The sequence below is a fragment of the Camelina sativa genome, chromosome 1, assembly GCF_000633955.1.
Source record: "Camelina sativa cultivar DH55 chromosome 1, Cs, whole genome shotgun sequence".
NCBI lineage: Eukaryota > Viridiplantae > Streptophyta > Magnoliopsida > Brassicales > Brassicaceae > Camelina > Camelina sativa.
In genome coordinates, this window is record NC_025685.1 from 17,381,551 (window position 1) to 17,396,638 (window position 15,088).

The following is a 15,088-nucleotide window of genomic DNA, read 5'->3' on the forward strand; positions in this document are numbered from 1 at the left end:
TTTGTACGTTTCCGCTGTGTAAGATGGTTATGGCTGGTTTAAATGATGTTTTTTTGTTTGGGTTGATTTAATTAAGTAGTATGAGACACTTAATTATATATATAGTATTTTAAAAAAAAACGGGTCGGGTCGTTTCAATTTGGTATCAGAGCGTATACGGTTCTAGGATGGTCATGTGGATGTTGTGGAGCGGTTTAGGGATTTAATTGGTTGAATTGATCTCTATGTTGTTTGATACTTGATGTTGGGTGATGAAATTGATTATGAGTAGTTAGTCAATTTGCTTGTTGTATGGAGTCCTAGCATCATCCTCTTCGAGCCTTCAATGAGATTCCACGGTAAGATGTGTGTGTGCTCTGTGTGTGGTTTTGAATTGTGTGCTTAGCCTTCTGTTCTGTCAGTGCAGAGAGATANGAACGTAACTTTCAGTCTCTCAGATGTCCTGAGGATTTTTGGGTGGACATAGGGGTCCACCACTTGATTAGCGATGCTCAGTTGTGGTGGAGATCAGTGGCTGCTAGGAGAGTGCAGAGGGAGATGTCTTGGGCTGACTTCGTCAAGGAGTTCAACCGCAAGTATTTTCCTAGAGAGGCATTGGACCGATTGGACTCGGTCGATGCGGGAGCTGGACTTGGAGTTTAGTCGGCTTCTAATGTATGGTGGTCGGGCGATGGAGTCTGAGGTGGCTCAGATTAGGAGGTTCATGAGGGCGTTTCGTGAGGAATTGAGGGTCCACTGCAGAGGAAGGAGTTATGCTACGAGGGCGGAGCTAGTGGAGACTGCAGCTGAGATAGAGGATGACTTGAGGGGGAAGACTGTGGTGGTTAGCCCTACCGTTCAGACAGAGGAGACATTGGAGTCGAGCGTTCCAAGAAAGGGTAACAAGTCAGAACAAAGGCATAAGAGGAAGCGGGAGGAGACATCAGTGACAAACCAAGGCGGTCAGAGATGCTACGGGTGCGGGAGCATGGATCACAGGTTGGTAAGCTGCCCCAAGAGAAGCGGGATGCAAGAGAACATTCGAGTGTGCTTTTATTGCAAGGAGGTGGGACATATCAGGCCACATTGTCCAAGGTTGCAGCGGTTGACAGTGAGAGGGGTGCAGCTGAGGGAGGGGCTGGGCGCCAATCTCCGGAGTTTAGTTTCTTTATGTTTTCATTGGTTTTGTTAAGCTTTTGCGTTTTGGAATTGTAGACGTTTGTTGCATTTGAGAATTTAATAAGATGATTAGTTCTTATGAAATTTTGATGCGTAATGGATGAATGTTTATGTGATTTGTAAATGGAGAGAAATTTCTGATATAGAAGTTTCTATAAGTGGAAAGTTTCCAAAAGAGGAAAGTTCTAAAAATGGAAAGTTTTAGGGGAGATAGAGTTTGCCATTTTTAGCGGTTGCGAGCCTTTGAGGGGCTTGTGTGGCCTTTTTTGTGGGCTGTTTAGCCAATTGTGTGGCCAATGTGCTTACTGGTGTTGTTGAAGAGGATTTAATAAGATGATTAGTTCCTATGGAATCCTGAGGTATAATAGGTTGAAGGATTATTCGATTTCTATAAATAAAAAGTTTCCATAAATAGAAAGTTTCTAAAAATGTGAAGTTCTATGAATAGTTAGGACTTGTCTATTTTTGGAAAGGGGATGTGAAACACCGGAGTTGCGGCTTGCAAAGCATTTGATGCGGTGAATCAGAATATGCGAACGTATGGTACTTGTTTGTTTTATTACGCTCGTATTGATGATTTGTTGTGGATAATTGCCAAGCGAAAAAAGGTATTTATGGAGATTGCAGTAGCAAACAAATAAAACGTTCTATGAATAGTTAGAACTTGTCTGTTTTTGAAAAGGGCATGTGTAAACACCCGAATGGTTAAGATGTGTTAGAGTTGGCCTGATTAGTGGTCATGATGGTGTTGATATTCCAGTGAGGGAATATGGGGGTGGTAGGACATTGTGATGTTTTACGCAAACCACGGAAGGTGGTTCCGGTCAGGAGATGCTTATAGACATTAGGACTTGTTTACTCATGAGGAGATGATTAGTTCTCCTGGGGGAGATGATTAGTTCTCTGGAGGAGATGATTAGTTCTTCTGAGGGGATGATTAGTTTCCCTAGTGCACTGCGGGCTTCACGGATTGCGACCCTGAGAGCGGCAGAGGAGATGATTAGTTCTCCTAGGGGATGATTAGTTCCCCGGAGGGGATGAGTAGTTCCCATGGTACCGAGATCTCGAGGGTGACGATCCGAGAGTGAGAAAGTATGGCTTGAGGACGACGGTCTGAGAGTGCAGGCGGTGTAGTTCAAAGGTTGCGACCTGAGAACGTATGAGTGAGAGAGCAAACAATGTCTAGGATGTGGGTATGAGCATAGTGGCTGGATGTAGACCTTGGAGGTCGGGATTGATCTCGTCTTTTTTGCGTTGTGATGACTAGTGGAGTCAGGGCTGTGTGGACCGTTGAGTCACGTGGATGTGCGGGCTGTTGCGACAGTTGCACATAAAACTTTGGGCTGACAGTGTTCAGTCCGGTCGGATATTGTGCAGGCCGTGGTGACGGTTGCACGGGTGTTCTTGGTGGAGGGACGATGTTGCGGGATTCGAGGACGAATCCTTATTGGTGGGGGAGAATTGTAACGCCCGCGAACCAATTTCTGGAATTTTGGTTAGGGTGTCGGTCGACACCGTTTGCTGACGGTTCGATTGGTTCGATTTTAATCGTCCGGTTTGCGTGGTTGGTTTAAGAGAAGCCCTAAACTCGAGTTTAAAAGGGGAACTCGACTTATTTCGTCCTTTTAGCCATTTTTGGACAGAGAAGCCGAGAGAAGAAGGAGAAAACGTTTTTGAGAGAGATTTGTGAGATCTTTTGTTGTTCTTGAGAGATCTATTGCTGTGGAGTGAAGATCTTGTGTTAGGAACGAAGGAGAAGGCTTCTAAGTGTTGGATTCGTCGTTGTTAAGTGAGAATCTTCCTGCAAAAGAGGTGAGTGCTTGACCATGGCTGATCTAAGCCTGAGATCTCTGTTGTTTTGGCTGTTTCTTTGTGTTTGTGGTGTTTTGCTTGTGTGGGTTGGTTGTTTTCATGTTTCCATAGGTTCCTGAGAAGTTTGGAAGAGTTTGGGCAGGTTTGGAAGCGGTTTGGAACGGAGGTTCGTCGTTCGGCTTCATGCAGATCGATTCTGCGAAGGTGGTGTCGATCGACACCAGTTGGTGTCGGTCGACACCATGTTGGTTGAGTGTTGGTCGACACCGACCTAGTGTCGGTCGACACCAGTGACGCGTTAGCGTCGGTCGACACCGACTTAGTGTCGGTCGACACCAGACTTAACCGAGTCTTGTTTTCCTGGTTTGTTGTGTTGTTTGTGTTTTGGTTGTTGGCTTTAATAATAGAATCTCAGTTGCTTGTGTGTATAGCCCAGTAGATGGGAGGATGGCCTCACTGAGTGTTTATTAAATACTCATGCATCTTAATTTGTTTGCGGTGCAGGTAAAGGCAAGTGTGAACGTGGAATCAAGGCGATGAGGAGGAGGATGATCTAGGGTCTCATTTGTGTGTTGTTGGTTATTTATGGTTATGTGTTGGAACCTTGGTTAGAGTTATGATAGGTTGTGGGATAGAATTGTTAGGAATGTTATTGTATTAAGGATATGTTGGTTTGGTATTGTTTGTACGTTTTCGCTGTGTAAGATGGTTATGGCTGGTTTAAATGATGTTTTGTGGTTTGGGTTGATTTAATTAAGTAGTATGGGATGCTTAATTATATATACAGTATGTTTATAAAAAACGGGTCGGGTCGTTTCAGCTTTGTTCCTTCTTATGTGCTCTTCAAGAGTAAACTCCATCTCCTCATCACCTTCAGTTCTCTCTGGATCCTCTTCAACAGGTTGGTTTTTCTTCTTCGAAAAGCCACTCGACCCCCTACTCGAGCTAGCACTCGGTCGTGTGACCTCCTCGAGTACGCGGTCGAGTGCGTTCACCAGTTTCTCTTTGTGTGACCAGCGATGCATCACGGCGATCCATGAATCGAACAGCAGCCTTCTTGCCTTCAGCTTCACGAATAGCAGCTTGTTGTGATGTTTCTCTAGACCTTGAAGATATTTTGAAATAAAACTGATGGAAATAGACTCAAAGCTCAAAATTAATAGGTTAGTAACCCAAAAACCAAAAGAACTAAGCTTGAGCAAGAAGATAAAACTTGAGAGAGGTTTCCTAGATAGAATTTTAGTGTTTTTAGCAAATGAGAGAGTGTGAGAGACTTAGAATCGAGTTTGCTTCTATATAAAGAGGCTAGGGGGACAAGGAGACAAGGGTGGAGCGTCCATACCATTCAAATTTGAATTGGGAATCTTTGACTCACTTTTGATGTCACTCGACCCCACGTGGTCGAGTACCTTGACTAAATTCAAAATTTGAAATCTTCTCTCCCTCCACTTGATCGAGCAAAGGAAATTTTGAACCTAGTGGGCTTGGGTGCTTTTTCACTCAATCAAGTACCTCTCGTGGGCTGGTCGAGTGGCTCCAAAAATTCATTTCTTTAAGTCCAGTCCTTCTCAAACCCATATATACTCTCTAATAAAAGCCTGCCCAACACAAACATGAAAGAAAAATATCAAAGCTACAAGGAAAATCAAACTTATGTACAATGATACCTTAAAGACTTCCTCCCTAGTGAGCTTGTTTAAAGTCACTAATCTTGACTTTTGATGCCTTTTTAGGCTTGGTTTGGAGACCAAGGAGGTGATGAGATCCTCCCTGGTGTAACTTGATCACTGTGAAGCTGATTCTTGATCAGTTCACCCTTTAAACTTGAACCTTGATTCTTCCTAAGCTTGAATCTTGGTCTTGCCTTCTTCAAAGACTTCTTGTTGAGCTGAACTTGAAGACCCTTCACCAGATCAGTCAATTATTGAACTGAAGTCTTTAGTCCTTGAACAGCTTCTTCATTTTTTTGAACCTTGATCTTAGAATCCTTGTCTTCCTTTACTGGTTCAGCATCAGCTTTATCCTCTATGGAAAAAGGTTGGCCTCCAATGGTGGGTTGGTTTGTTGCATTCTTGATGTCAAACCTCATAGTCAACCCATTAGCAATGTCCAGGCTGATTATACCTTTTCTAACATCTATCATTGCTCCAGTTGTGGCCAAGAATGGTCTTCCAAGGATAATAGGATCATCAAGCTCTTGTTCCATATCAAGGATGATGAAGTCAGTTGGTATCCTTGCTTTACCTATCTTCACTGGAAAGCTTTCCAGTTTATCAATCATATCACTTCTAGAGCCATCAGCAAGACTAATGTAGAGGTTGCTTGGCTTGAACTCTTCATATCCCAGCTTTTGTGCTATTGAGAAGGGCATAACACTCATAGAAGCTCTAAGGTCACATAAACACTTGTTGAAGTGCATATAGTTCAGTGAGCATGGTAAATTGAATGGACCTGGGTCTTCTAGTTTTGTTGGGATAACAGCTTCCCCAATCTTCTCAAGATCCCTCTTGTCCTGATTCTGAGCCTTCTTCTTGGATATTTCAAGCAGCATGCCTTTGTAGAGAGGATGTGGAGCATAATGTTCCAAAGCAGGTCCCCTCTCTTCTTCTTTCTTCTCAATGAAAACCTCTTGTTTCAAAACCATCAATTCCTTCTTTTCAATTATTTCCCTGAGTTCCTTCAGCTTTTGTTCCTTGAAACATCCATAGAACGGCATAGGTGGCTTGTAAGTAGGAGGAATGTATCTAACAGGTTTAACAACTTCTGCGGCACCTGGTCGAGCACCTGGTCGAGTGGTACTTCGGCTTCTGTTTGCTGTGTAAAACCATTACTCTGAGCTTTATCTTGTGAAAAATCCTCCCCAGCTTGAACCTCACTGTCCTTAGTGACAACTACTTCATAGAAATTTATAGCTTTAGCTATGAACTCCCTTGGATTTTGAACAACCTTTCCAGGTAGTTAGTTTGGCTTAGGAGCTGATGTAGAAGCAATGTTACTCTCCATGAACTTGACTTTAGAATTCAAACTCTCAAACTTAATATTCAGATCATTGTAAGAAGAATCCAGCCTCTGGATTAGCTCATTTAACTTCTTTGCTGTCTCAAGCTGCCCATTTGCTTGTCCAAGTAGCAACTGCTGCATCATAGCTCTTAAATCTGGTTCCTGGCTCTGGTTAGTCTGAAACCCTGGTGGGGGACACATTGGAGCCTGGAAACCCTGGTGTTGCTGCTTGGGGACATAATTGTGCTGTTGTTGGGGCTGTTGAGGAAGATAAACTTGGTCTTGTGGGTTTGCCACATTAATACTTCTGTAAGACAGATTGTTGTTCTTGAACTTGTAAGGTTTGAAACCACCTTGGTTCTGTACATAACACAACTCTGCCATTTCATTCTCTCCAGCTTGAACTGTTGTGTCGTCCTCAGCAAGAAAGTGAATGTTGTTCTGCTGACTAAGCGGAATCTTGTCTAACTTGTCATGCATAGTCTTTAAATATTTCTTGTACTTCTCATCTTGGGCAGGTTCAACAAATCTTACAGTCCTATCATAGTCTTCATTGTAGTTCCCATCTGATTGGGCCAAGTTTTCTACCAGTTCCCATCCTTCATCCACATGTTTGTTGAGGAAATTGCCATTAGATTCAGTGTCCAGAAACATTCTAATCTTTGGTAGTACTCCTCTGTATAGTGTGCTAAGGAGAGACTCATTACTAAACCCATGATGTGGACATTGGGTTTGGTAGCCTTTAAACCTTTCCCATGCTTCACAGAAAGTCTTATTATTCTTCTGTGCAAAACATGAGATTTCATTCCTCAATCTAGCAGTCTTTGCATTAGAGAAGAACTTGGCCATGAAGGCCTTTTTGCAGCCATCCCAGGTTGTTATAGCTCCTGTTGGCAAATTCTTCTCCCACAAATGAGCCTTATCTCCAAGATAGAAAGGAAAGAGTCTAAGCTTGAAACTTTCTTCACTTACACCATTAATCTTGTTGAGGCCACAATGCCTATCAAACTCATCAAGATGATCTAAGGGATCCTCCATAGGCAGACCATGAAATTGTTTTGACTGAATCATAGTAATCAGTCCACTTTTAATCTCAAAATTATTGTTTGTTACTGCAGGTGGGACTATTCCAGCTCTTTGTGTATGAGTGTTTGGAGCATCTCCTGCTCCAATTTGTCTTGGCCTTTGCATTGGTGGATCCATCAGCAACTGTTGTTCTTGTTCCTGAAGGATTCTGGTTCTCTGTTGCCTCAAATCTCTTGGTAAACGGTTGATGTGCTCAATGTATTTCTTAAGGTTCTTGTTTCCTTTCGATATGGTTTGCATCAACTGACTCGATCACCTACTCGAACTGACCCTCGGTCGAGCACTGGCTCGAGTTGAAGACCGATCTGACTGATACTAGAAGTCTGACTGAATCCGGCTTGGTAACTCGATCGATCACTCGAACGTGCAGACGGTCGAGTGTTGGGTCGAGTTGGTACCTGAAATTCAAAACAACAAAGCAGATGAAGATTCAAGTCAGAAGTGATCAATTGTAATAATAGAACTTAATCGTAAACTTGTATAAATCCTGACTGTCACAAACAATTACTCAAATGGCAACGGCGCCAAATTGAAACATATATTTTTGTGGTTTTGGAATACTTAGGAATGTATGAATGATGCAATCAGACAATATACTTAAGCTAAGCCCCAAGATATATGATCATGTGGAATGCAAGAGGTTTCAATTACTCATATGCAGTTGCAGTATAAGAGATGTCAATCCATAATGAGTATGATGCAAGCAATCAGGATGTGAACACTTATCTAAGTTAAGCCAAATATGAAAATGGTTTTATACTAACAACCTAATGACAATAATAAAATGCAGAATGTAAAGCTACTAAGATAACAGACTAAATGCAAGACAATAACTGAAACAAATATGTGCAATGAAGCAGGAATTAAATTAGAAGGATGCAGGACACAAAACAAGAACTTGGAAAAGAACTCGAGCAAGCACTCGATCGTATGCTCGATCGAGTACCAGGTCGAGTGGGAGATTACAAAGAACAGAACCAAAACTTAACAATCAAACAGAGCATGTTGAAAGTAAATCAAACAGAAAGCGGACAACAATGATCAAATAGAGAAATCAATAAACACAGAAGGTCCTAGGGATGGATTCATGGGTTGGACTTGAGCTATAATAACCTAAACTAATCAACAGACCTCAATCAACAGTGAGTTATCTCTAGACAATGATCCTCTAATACTTGTTAATCAATTCTCATGACAATAACAATCAAGCTTAGATACTCCTAAACCTAGTTCTCACTAGCTATTACATATAAAAGCAGGCATAAAGATCCAGATCATCATATGTAAAAAACCATCCTATACAACCAATCTCTTGGGATAGGCACAATAATCTCTAGCATTAGTATTATCCAGATACTTAAACATTGGCATGATGCTAAGCAACCTAGGATCTGTTCGTACCCACTCAGATATAAGAACAACATAGAGCATACCTAATCAAGAAGAGATATTTAAACAGTCAAGCTTGATCAGTCTAAGCTACAATAACTCTCATCCAGCCTAATCTATCCCTAAGATCCTAACACACTACTCAGATGAACAAAACATGATGAACAAAATCATAAACCCAGAAATCAATGAAACTTGCATGATTAGAAAGATAAGATGAAGATCTATAACTTTGTTCAAAGAAATAAACTCAGATTCTCAATACCCAGAAAGTTACAGAAGCAACAAGGGTAAGAAAATCTAGAGAAAAAGGATAAAAGTGGTTGATGATGTAAACAAAAAGCTAAAATCCCAAAAAGGTTAAAAACTAGGTTTTTGTGATGTTTTTCCTCTCTAAAGTGGCTTGTCAGCGGCCATAGAGTACAAGGGGTTTAGAGTACAGTTGAATTATTAACTCTTCAAATTGTTCATTTTCCAGATTCCACAACTGAACTCTCTTCTTGTAGTGTGGGCACCTTGTTATCGCAACTGACATATACGAAATGTCTGAAATTTTATAAAGACAACATAAAACTAAATTAAATTGATGAAAATTACATTATTCAATAATAATAAAAACATAACATACCTTTAACAACAAAGTACAAACGTAATAACTAATCATTAAATCCTGAATCACTTTGCTGATTTTCAATTAAATTTGGTGATCGTGATGTGATGTTGAATAATCCTCCTCGTCTACGTGATCGTGATGTTTGCCCTCTTGATGCATAATTCGTGAACCCGAATTCTGGTGAAACTCCTCTAAAACGTTATCGAAAGAGGGTACTTCTATTTCATGTGAAAATCATTGTTGAGCATTTGTGGTAGTCTCTACTTCTATTCCATGTTAGCTATTTTTATTCTTATGTGGACAAACTCTTATGTGGACAAAAATAACCAATCAGATTATAACATTAATACATGTCAGCTGTTTTTACTCTTATGTGGACAAAGCAATAGGAAAACGAGAGAGGGAGCATTTTAATCAATTTCTCAATTTCTTCTTCTTCGTCGTCGTGATGATATCATGGTCTAACTGTGCTGCTGAATGCTTGATTCGTTCTTCTTTTCATTGTGACCTCAAACCCAATTTTCGTAATGATCTATTAGAAGCCATGATTGATCCAGAGCTTGGGGATTTGAAGCTATCTCAGAGTTTTTTTGCAACTCAATGCCTCTGGTGGAGGACAATTTGAAGATGTCGACTTAGGGGGGTTTGATTAAGAAGCTTCAAGAAATGAACAAGGACCGCATTCTATTAGACGAATGTATCGATGTTTGAATTTTTTTTGATGTTTGGTGTTTGGCTGAATCTGGGATAATTGTGAGATTGAAATTATGGTTTCTGATTCTACGACGCTATATTTGGTGCTTAGCTGAATTTTTGTAGATTGGGGATAGGATCTTGCTGGGTACATACATTAATTGCCATGTGAAAGTACCATAACCTTTTGCTTTAGTTTGGTTTGGAGGCTGTTTAAGAATCTCGTTATCTTCTATCATCCTTATATTTCATATGTTACTCTCATGATGATATTCTGTTCATTAAAGACTAATAAGCTGATGATTTGTTTATTCTTTATTGTTGATTGGTTTTCTTACATACGATGATAATTAGAAAATTATTTATTTTTAGGTCATAGGGCTTTCAAAAGAAGAGTTTGATGGAAATTATTTTGTTTTGTCACTGAGAGATAAGATTGAAGGCATGCTAGATATTAGTCTTTGTCTCTTGATGATGTTTACACTGCCTATTAATTCTAATCTCATAATCTTAGTGTACTTAGATTCAGAGTATTGTTCCTATTTTGTTTGGTATCAGATTTGTTCCTAATTATTGCTTAACTTGCATAATATTGCATTAGACTACTGTTGTGGATTTAGTTGGTCATTCAGATAATGGGATTTGTATTTTTTTTTCCTTCATTTCTACAGCTAAATTTTTAGTCTTTTTTTAAGAAAATAATAATAACAATTTTCTTGAAAATGATTTTGGCTTTGCCATGTTAACATGAGTTTTGAGGATGCACATTGCTCTCTTCTCATAATAAAGTTTATTTGAAGTACATTTATATCACTTCTCGGGCTATTTTAAGATTTTGCAAAGCTTTGCTAAAAAACTGCATATGATTTTTAGAAAAATGCAACGAACCCATGCCAAGTGGTATGAAAATATTAAGAGTTTGTATACATTAAGTGAAATATTGTCTATACAATCCATACAAAATTAAATGTAAACATGTAGGGGATTTATAATATATTTATTGTGTAAAACTAATACTCCTATATGTAACGTGTATTTATTAATATATGAATTGGTAATAATGTAGTAAAATAAAACTACTAAAATCAGAGAAAAAAAAAATTATTAATCATAAATCATTTTAAATTTGTATAAATTAAACTTATATATTAAATAAAATATATTCAAAAATTTAATTTATGAAATCAAAAACTCAACTATCATATGATGATACAATTAATAATGAATTTTTCTTAACAAAATTTAATTAATTATGATATTAATTTATGAAAAATATATAATATATAATATATATAAAAAAGAATAATAAAAATCAAACTTGCGGCGTAGCGCGGGGTCCAATCTAGTTCATCCTTAATGTATGTATGCTAATTAAAATAAACAAAGACAAAAATTAGTAATTTAGATGTTTTATGAATAAGAGATGGTGCATGCCATAGGACTGAAGATGGCAAGCAGCTGGTTTGGTCTCTGAAGAACGATCCAGGCTTAAATGTTGCTCACTTTCGTTGATATTCCTAATAGGTGATATTTGGAGTAATTTTGGTTTGTGGAGTTTTCCTTGTTTATCTATACATATGTCTAAATCAAATCTTAGACCATCTTTATCGGGACTTATTAGCTCCCATTCTTAGGTTTAATCTGATTAAAAATAAATCAGAAATGGCAATATTACTAAGAATGACTTCTTAACTAACGGGTTTAAGAAATACTAAGAAGCGTCGATGATGAAATACTTTTACTTCAATTAAATTATCAATCCACAATCTGCATTAATCAACTCAGTAAGAGTACCCAAAGATGCTTAATCTAAACTTAAACAAGAATTGGTTTATTGTAACAGTCTTAACAAACAAAAAGGATTAAAGAAAATACTGAAAACAAACTCAAAGCAATACAAACTCAAAACACACAAGAACACATCTAAGAACAGACTTTAAATCAAATTTAAACAAGTGAACCTTGGGGAAGGTAAGTGACTTGGGAGATAGCTAATCAATCCTAGATATCTAAGCAAACAATCAAAACACCCCTTAGGCTAAGAACACTTATGTAAATCAATTCACTTCCATGATAAAGATTCTATGCAAATCAAGCAATCATCAACAATTTCCAAAGGCAATCACAAGATAAGCATGTATTAAAAGCAAGTCTTTATACCACTAAACAACCTAATCATCAATTTCCATTGGCTAGGAATGCAAAGCTCTTAAATAGTTTGGTTCAGGAATTTCATTAAACACCTTCTGGGCATAGAAGTCCTAATATCTAGAATTAACTTGATCAAGCCTTATCTAGCATTATAATCACCAAACAAGAAAGGAGTTACATAAATAAAGCCTTAGATATCAAAGATCAATCATTTATCTCCCTAATCTACCAAGCCCAAAGTTCTAAGAGATATACTCACTCATCATCATGATCACACAAAGGAAATGGTTTGATCTTTGTGAAATTATAATAAGAGATTATAGATTAGCAGAAATAAAGAAAAATTTGATATTAAAAACTTAGAAGTACTCAATCATTCAACAAACCAAGAGTAGAAAAGCTTAAGAACCATAATCTATAGGCTAATAGGGTTAGAGTATTTATAGGAAAACATAAAAAAAACCCGGGTCAACCCAAAACAAACTGGATCAAACCTGGATTAAAACTAAAACAAGTGTGGACTTTAGACGGCTATGAGGACAGCTTGACCGATTTACAAGACCGATGGTGTCAATCGGTTACCTTCTGGTCGATGGTGGTGACCGCTTATGGCTCATGCTGTCGTCGTGGAGAGTTTAATTGGCCAGCTGTTGGCCGATTCATGTGCCTGATTGCTTCAATCGGCCATCACTTGGCCGATTAGGTTGGCTGCGGGTGTCTCCTATCCTTCATCGCCTTGAGCTCGATCGACCACGGTTTGGCAGCGTAATGTGACCGATGACTGCACACGGCTAACGTTTGGCCGATGATCTTGGCCGCGTGTGGCTCATGTTCTTGGCATCTAGGAGTTGCATCGGTCATCATTTGGCCGATTGGTGTAACCGATCAAGTCATACGGCCATGGCTTGGCTAGGTGAGCTGGCCGCGTGTGGTTACTGGTCTTGTCACTTCTCTTCACTCCTCTTTAGTTCTTTGCATCAAAACAAGTCCAAATGCTCCAAATGTGGTGAGATTACTCCAAGAACCTGAGAAATAACACACTAGATGTAAATGCTCCTAAAACAATCTAGAATGACAAGATTATGCAACAAGACTATCGAAAAACAAAGCCTAAAACCCAACAAAAAGACAAGATAGTCGAAATGCTAAAAAATGGTTGGGTGTAAATTTTAATATAAAACGGAAAAAATTGCAATCACTTAAAAAAAAAATTTCTTCTCCTTCGCCACTGAGATTGCGAAATTGAAAAGGATTTTTTTCAATGATCTGTTGGAAGTGGAGATGATTGATTCGATTGTTGGTAACCTTCGTATGTTCTTGGCCGTTAGCTCAGCATCTCCACCGATGGCCGATCGCAACGGCAACTCTCGGTGAGGTAACCGACGACTTTGACATTGATGAAATCGGAGCCCATCAAATCGGATCCCTTCCTTCACCAATTCGGAGATGTTCAATCACCAATCTCTTTCCCATGCTATTTTGTCTTTATTTTTGTATCAATTTGTGTTTAGTAATTTGCTGGTCCGAGTAACCGTCGTCTCCTTCACGGCCATGGAAACGTGGCGATTGTAGAAAATAATGGTCTCTCTCCCTCTATATATATATTATCTTTGCAGGAATTGGATATTTATCCTGTTCTGGAATTTTGGAAATAATGTAGATTGATTGTTGCATGAAGCTGATTGGTTTTAGGATTGGGCATTTCTCAAGTGTGGATATTTTGTGACGTTTTGCCTTTTGAAAGTTTGAATTTTGTGACATGGGCTGTGATGAACTGGTGATTGTTTAGCCCTAAGGTTGTTCTGCTTCTGGTTCAGAGTTTTGGGTTGTTTATAAAGTTAGATTTTTATATAGGTGATAATTGTTTTCGGTTTGCCTAATTGCTCTGTTTCTGGTTCAGGTTTTTTAGTTTTTGGCTAAATTTAGGATTTTTCCAATTGATTTGTTTAGGTTTTAAAGTTTTGAAAGTGATTGATTGGTTGAAGAGACTTAAGTTTGTTGATTACACTGGATTTTGTGCGTCCAAATCACCCAAACCAAAACTCTAGATCAGATTTGCCAGACTCAAAACTCTTAAGTTGAAGGCAATAGTATTGCCATTGATTCTAACTCATGTGTGCTTGATTACTAGGTTTTGGTTTCTTAGTTCTACAGAGGATTCTTTTATAAGCTGTGATTAGGTTAGGAGATAGGGGATTCTATATAAAATTGTGATCTTTAGTGCAACCACAGTTACAGTTACTTGGTTCTTTTACTAGCTAACTTTTGGTATGCATGATTCTTTTTTTTGTTGCATCAGCGTCAAGTATTGTCAAATTTGCTCTAGACTAGCAGAGACAGGCATCAGTGGACATGATGATGATGACGACTTACTAACGCGGTGGACCTTTTATGGTTTCTTTAAATTTCAATTAATTCTGGAGTGTTGGGGTGAGATTTGATTCTCCACTTTATAAATTTCTATAATATTTTTCAAAAATAAAAACTTCATTAAGAGATTTACCATTGGAGGGGATCATATTATTTCACCTATAAAAAATTCTATAGTTTTAAAAAGTACACCATTTATTCTTACCAAAATATAAGAGCTCCAAAATACAAACCTTCCAATAAAGATTTTTTTTTTGTTAAAGACCTCCCAATAAAGATGCTCTTATGTAATAGAAATAATTGAAGGTGGCATTCCCGAGTTACATGACGTAGCAAAAATCTTGAAAGACTACGGTAAGTAATCGACTCCATTGTGATTGTGATGCAAAGTTTTTGCTCTGTTCCATAACCATAATTGTTGAAAATAAGCGAACACTCATACCTATAATCCTCTGGCTCTTTCTTCGGACTCTCACAACCACATGTATATAAAGGTAATGTGTAATGTATCCATTTATTTAACGCAATGTGTAAAATGGTTACGTAATACTTACCGTCATTTAGTTTGGAGTTCCCTAATAAACTATTAAACGACACGAGTAGTATTAACTTCGGCTTAATTAAGCATAAAATCCAAAAGATATGAAGCGCCTTCAAGTATTAAATTCGGATTACATCATTTACGTGTATGACGTAAGCTAATCAATTAATAAAAACTTATGAGATCAAGTAAACGAATCCATTATCAAATAGATGTAGTACACCAATTAATATATGCTCAAGAATCAAAAAATGTTGGACATAACTCGACATGCA

General features: G+C 38.3%; 1 protein-coding gene across 1 annotated transcript; it reads right to left on the reverse strand.

Annotated features, from left to right (window-relative positions):
* LOC104709166 lies at positions 5,929-7,296 on the reverse strand. Its single transcript, XM_010425823.1, has 2 exons — positions 6,812-7,296; positions 5,929-6,718 (listed from the first exon to the last, which is right to left on the reverse strand). The coding sequence occupies exons 1-2, from the start codon at positions 7,294-7,296 to the stop codon at positions 5,929-5,931; spliced, it is 1,275 nt and encodes a 424-aa protein (XP_010424125.1).